Source organism: Pararge aegeria, chromosome 9, assembly GCF_905163445.1.
Source record: "Pararge aegeria chromosome 9, ilParAegt1.1, whole genome shotgun sequence".
NCBI classification, from domain to species: domain Eukaryota; kingdom Metazoa; phylum Arthropoda; class Insecta; order Lepidoptera; family Nymphalidae; genus Pararge; species Pararge aegeria.
This window is the reverse complement of record NC_053188.1, coordinates 8,748,055-8,754,570: the sequence shown is the minus strand read 5'-3', so window position 1 is coordinate 8,754,570 and position 6,516 is coordinate 8,748,055. Positions and strand designations below refer to the sequence as shown.

Below are 6,516 nucleotides of genomic sequence, written 5' to 3'. Positions count from 1 at the left end.
CTACTAGTCCAGCCCTTTCATTTGATACCCATTACCCATATTGAGGCCGTTGTGTTTCGTTGTAATTTATTTTTTGAAGTTACTCACAATACTTAGTTTTACTATTAAAGCTTACGATGATACCTTCTCCGATTTTGTGTCACTAACTTTCTAATATATCATGTAGGTATACGTAAAAAATATAAAAGGGCGCTAAAAGTAATCATTTAGTTAGTTCTCGCCTACTCGATGTCGTGTATTGTGACAGTGGTCATTTCTAGTTGCGCTGACCGTGACCGCAAAGCGTATGTCTCCTGCCACCTACGCTGCGTAAAGAACCAACTCAGCCGGAGCCATGGTCGGGTCAATCTCCGCACAAAACTATCGGTTACGAACTAGTTTACAGGCCTATCTATAATGGACAGCAGCTCTGCTCTTCACGCCTACACCGGCGCCTTTTTGCCTACTAATTAAACCTATCGGTCTTTGACTCTATACTGACGCTATTTAAACAACTAGTAAGGTTGAGTAATGCACAACACATTTTTGCATCCCAACTAATAATGATGCATGCATAGACGTAGTGTTTATCATTTTATGTATACCACCACCCCCACACATGACAGATCTCCCTGTACGAGTGGGGTTTAGAACATAGATGCTCCAATTTCCTAGCTTCGGACTGGTACTGTGAAATTCTTATCAGGAAGACCAATACCTTACTATTTTTGGGAATTCATGTGAATCGATCCCAGAACTTTGTTAGCGAATAAACCGAACATGCTAGCCACTCAAATATTTTAAGAGCTAAGCTTGGTGTCTTTTCCAACTTCCTTTATCAACTCTTTATAAGGCCTCTCGACAACCTTTAGTTTTATTTGTCCCACAAAATCCAGTATCAGTCGTCCCCTTTCTCTATTAACCTCTACTTTTCACTCAATTATATTCTTGACAAATTCATCATGTCTTAGTAAGTAAACAATTTTTTCCCACTGATTTCTATAGTTGTAATAATATTTCTCTTTTCTTCTCAAGTTAGTACTTTTTTTCCAATTCTCAGTCCAATTTATTTCATCCATTAGGTTTCAACACCACATTTCGAATGCTTCCAGCAGTTCAATCAATTTCGCTCTTTGTCAATGTCCAAGTCTCGTACATGCTATGCTTCAGATGTAAGATTTCATGAGCCGTTTATTAATGTGCGAGGCCATTTTGGATGTGATTTTTTTTTCTTTATCACGAAAAGTATACTACTGCTATTCAGGATTTTATGTCTGCTGCAGGTACATCTTGAATCTGCTGTAATGAGGCATCGTTTTGTTTTAACTAAATTATTAAAGTCAAAAACTTATATGCATACAAAACCCATTCCTTGCATAGATCCCATAGATATTATAAAACTTCATTCGATCTTCATACGAATGTATTAGTATTTGCGTTCGTATTCTTTGTGCATTATTTGCGCTGCTTCTTTTTATTATACTTCGTGCTTCATCCTCGAGATAAGAGAACAATTGTAGTCTCGCGTAGTGAGTCGCTAATCTTACACTATAGTTGAAAATGCATTTTATGAGCAATTAAAATTAATATAAAAGTAATTTTTAATTTTTATGCTGGTATTACCAAGCTCCCCGCCAATGTAATGCTACCTGTGTGTAATGTGTCATTCATATTTTTACCATAATATTAAATTTTTGAAAAGACTATTTATAATTGGAATTTTATTTTTTATCTACCTCAATTACGATATAAACGAATACTTAGCGTTATCGCTTTGTAAATAATTTTGTTTTTCGTAATCAGACATATATATTAGAATGTCATAAGTAAGTGCACAGTAATAAAATAAGAATTTATTTTATGCACTTCTTTCCAGATGGCCTACCTTTGATCATTAATGATGAACAACATGGCCTACCCACACAAAATGTGGATCTGGAAAATCTGGAGCCTCTTCCAGGACCATCCTCACCAGTTCTAACTGTTTCGGAGGAATATCCTTTAGACGACGATATCCTCGAGATGCTAGGCGCATCCCCGAATAAAGCCAAAAAAACGGGGGACAACATTCAAAAGGATATCGCAATCAGATGGCAGCATATTGCTACCTCAGGGCTTACAAAGGAAACTCGCAAAGAACTACTAGATAAACATCTTATTCCTAGTAATTGCACTAAGTTAGCTGCCCCGCTTTTAAATTTAGAAATAAAAGCGGCATTGTCAGACACTTTGATAGGCAAAGATAAGAGCACTGAGTACAGGCAAAATCAAATTGCATCAGCAATTTCGTGCATTGGAGTGGCTCTGACAAAGATATTTAAATCGGACTCAAAAGACTCCACGATAATAAAACCTTTACTTGAGGGTGCTCAATTACTGTGCGACTTTCAATTCTGCGAGTCAATGAAAAGAAGAAGCCTTATTTGCGCCTCTATCAAGAAAGAAATTAAGAGCCAATTGTATGAAACCGAAATTGATACCTACCTATTTGGCGAGAAACTGGCTGATACTCTTAAAGCTGCTAAAGCTATCAGCAGGTCGGCCTCTGAGATTAAAGCATCTAAGCCCAAGACCACAATAGGACGTCCTCAGTCTCGTGCTTTAAACTCCAAGCCTCAGCCGGTGACCAGCAGGCAGCCAGGCAAGAGGAGGCAAGAGCCTGCTGCGTATACGCAGATTCAAGCCGTGTATCCACCTCCTATCCCACAGCAACGGCGACAGTATATGGCACCACTGCCACCACCACCGCCGCCACCCCCTCCACCACTACTGCTGCCGCCGCCGCCATTGCAGTCACAACAGCGATCCAGGCAGCAGCGCCCCTATCAACGACGCTAGACTCGGTACGTTGCTCTGGTCGTCTTTCTATGTTTTATAAACAATGGTGTCAAATAACCAACGACGAAAAAATTTTGTCGTGGGTACAGGGCTACAGCATACCTTTCGATAGACCTGTGGTACAAAAATATATTCCCCAACCGCCGAAATTATCTACAACTGAAAGAGCACAATATGAGGAAGCCATAAATGAATTGCAAAAATCTGGTGCTATTTCAAAATGTGAAGACCGTGCAGACCAAATTCTTTCAAGCTATTTTCTTATTAAAAAGAAAAATGGTAAAAACCGTTTTATTTTGAATTTAAAAGCTTTAAATAAATTTATAAAGACCGAGCATTTTAAATTGGAGGATCTAAGAACAACCCTGAAATTAGTATCCAAAAATTACTTTATGGCTTCCTTAGATCTACTCAATGCATACTTTCTAATTTCAATAAATCAATATTATAGAAAGTACCTGAGATTCAAATTTAAAGGAAATACTTTTGAATTTAATGTCCTACCATTTGGGTTGAGCACAGCTCCCTTCGTATTTACTAAATTATTAAAACCTGTCATGTCACTATTAAGGACAATGGGCTATTTGTCAACCATTTATTTGGATGACGTTTGTTGTATAGCCCCTACTTATGAGGAATGTATTAATAATATTACTCAAACCAGAATACTTTTCGAATCGCTAGGCTTTATTATTAATGAAGAGAAAAGTTGCCTTATACCGTCTAATAAATGCACTTACCTGGGTTTTATCATAGACACAAAAAAAAAATTCCACATTAGTGTAACTGACTCTAAGAAAGATTGCATTTTTGAAGAAGTAGTCAGATTGAGTCGTCTTAAGCGCTGTTCGATACGACAATTTGCTCGTGTGATCGGTTTGCTTACCTCAGCTTGCCCAGGAGTAAAGTACGGATGGCTCTATACAAAACAGCTAGAAAGATGTAAATATCTTGCCCTTTTGCAGTCAGGTAGCTATGATAATTATATGAATATCCCGTCGTACTTGCAAGAGGACTTTAGTTGGTGGATGAATAGCATAAAGTGTGCAATAAATCCAATAAGAGTAGACAATTATACTCTAGAAATTTTCTCCGATGCTAGTAAAACTGGTTGGGGGATAGCATGTGGGGAAAGAACCGCAAGTGGTCAGTGGAGTGCTGAAGAATCTTCTAAGCACATTAATTTTCTAGAGTTACTAGCCGCATTCTTTGGTTTAAAAATATTTGTTTTTAAAATGAATAATTGTCAAATTTTACTAAGAATTGATAACACCACTGCTATTTCGTATATCAATCGTATGGGGGGAATCAGATTTCCACATCTTAATATATTGACTAAAGACATTTGGAGATTTTGTGAAAAAAGAAACATATATATTTATGCCTCATATATAAGGTCTCAGGATAACCAAATAGCAGACGCAGAATCCAGGCGGCTTCATCCCGATACAGAATGGGAACTTAGCGACAGTGCCTTTAAGCGCATAGTTAGCACGTTCGGTAACCCTGAAATAGATCTTTTTGCTACAAGATTAAACTCAAAGTGTCACAACTATATATCTTGGCACAGAGACCCAGGAGCATGTGCCGTCAATGCTTTTACCTTAAATTGGAACAATTTAAAATTTTATGCCTTTTCCCCTTTTTTCCGTCATTGCAAAAACTTTACGAAAAGTTATCACTGACCAGGCACAGGGAATAATTGTAGCACCCTATTGGTGCACCCAAGCCTGGTTCCCTTTGTTCAATAAATTACTGATATCTGATCCAATCATCTTTGAACCAACTGAAACCCCTTTAATTTCTGTCTCCAACAGCACGGCAACGTTACCGCAGTTCAAACTTATGGCCGGAAAATTATCAGGGAAGCTTATGCCAGAAGAGGTGTACCATCAAATTCATTAGACGTAATCTGTGCTTCTTTATCAAACAATTCAGAAAAACAATACACTGTGGCATTTAAACAATGGTTCAGTTTTTGTGATGGAAATAATGTAGATTATTATGAGGCGTCAATTCCCAAAATTATTTATTTTCTGACAGATGAATTTAATAAAGGGTCTCAATATGGGACACTTAATAGTTACCGTTCCGCCTTGTCATTAATTATAGGAACACGGGTGTCCTCCGATGATAGAATTCGAAGACTTTTTAAGGGCTTTTACAGACTCCGTCCGCCTTTACCAAAATACAATATCACTTGGGATACATCTATCGCATTAGATTTTTTGGCAAATTTATATCCTCATAACGAAATTTCTTTAGAACAATTAACAAAGAAAACAGTGACTTTAATAGCACTCATCACTGCCCATAGAGTGCAGACCTTATCGCTAATAAGGATCGCACAGATTACACGTTGCTCTAATATGATTTATATAAAAATACCGGATATAATAAAAACCTCAAGATTAGGCGCCCACCAACCGTGCCTTAATATACCGTTTTATCAGATAAAGCCTGAAATCTGTCCTGCACTTACCTTGTTAAATTATTTAGATATTACTCGTTCATTAAGAAGTGATAACGATGATTTCTTATTCATAAGTCATAAGAAACCCAATAAGTCTGTTACCAGTCAAACTTTAAGCAAATGGATAAAGAATACACTCTATGAGAGTGGAATTGACACCTCAATATTCTCTGCCCATTCCACCCGACATGCTAGTACCTCCGCTGCTAGCAGACTCGGTGTGAATATCGATGTAATTAGAAGTACTGCCGGGTGGAGTGGAAGTTCCCATGTGTTTGGAAAGTTCTATCACAGAGGCATTGATAATCATAATACAGATGACTTTGCTTTATCAATCTTAAGAAACTAATTATTATCATTTATATTTTTTTATATTGATCTCAATAATTAAAACGAAAATAATATAATAATTTAGAGGTTGATATTAGAAAGTACTACTAATAAATAAGTACTCCTTGTAGAAGTAATCATAAATAATTATGTACTATTATAATCCTCCTGATTATTATAAGTTATAATATGATGGTCATCAAAAACTGTCAATATTCGTATAAACATAAAAATTAAACATTTACTTTATAACAAATCAGCCATTGATATTTTATTCAAATAACATTTCGGCACCTCTCAAGGTCTACAATTGTTCTCTTATCTCGAGGATGAAGCACGAAGTATAATTGATGATTAAACGAACTTACCTTAAGTGATGTTCTATCATAATTATACGAGGGCTTCATCCGAAGAGATAAGAACCCACCCTCCCAATGTGACCCGTTACTACGAAATGAATATTATTTGAATTGATTGTTAACTACTAAACTCATCTACGATGAATGTTATGGTTCTTTCAACTAAATGAGGTTCGACCGCAAGGTAGCATTACATTGGCGGGGAGCTTGGTAATACCAGCATAAAAATTAAAAATTACTTTTATATTAATTTTAATTGCTCATAAAATGCATTTTCAACTATAGTGTAAGATTAGCGACTCACTACGCGAGACTACAATTGTTCTCTTATCTCTTCGGATGAAGCCCTCGTATAATTATGATAGAACATCACTTAAGGTAAGTTCGTTTAATCATCAAGTATATGGATTTTATCGTATTAAGATAAGTTATATTTTTTGGGAATATGGATCTAATTTAGCAAAACTGGTTAGGTTACCTATACTTAAAAAATTTAAGTTAACATTCTGTTGAAAAATGAAAAATGATAAAAAACTA

General features: G+C 36.3%; 1 protein-coding gene across 1 annotated transcript; it reads left to right on the top strand.

Annotated features, from left to right (window-relative positions):
- Positions 1–1,135: 1,135 nt before the first annotated feature.
- On the top strand, positions 1,136–5,619 carry LOC120626463. Its single transcript, XM_039893989.1, has 3 exons — positions 1,136–1,151; positions 1,856–2,822; positions 4,635–5,619. The coding sequence occupies exons 1-2, from the start codon at positions 1,136–1,138 to the stop codon at positions 2,815–2,817; spliced, it is 978 nt and encodes a 325-aa protein (XP_039749923.1). The 3' UTR covers positions 2,818–2,822; positions 4,635–5,619.
- The last annotated feature ends 897 nt before the right edge of the window (positions 5,620–6,516 follow it).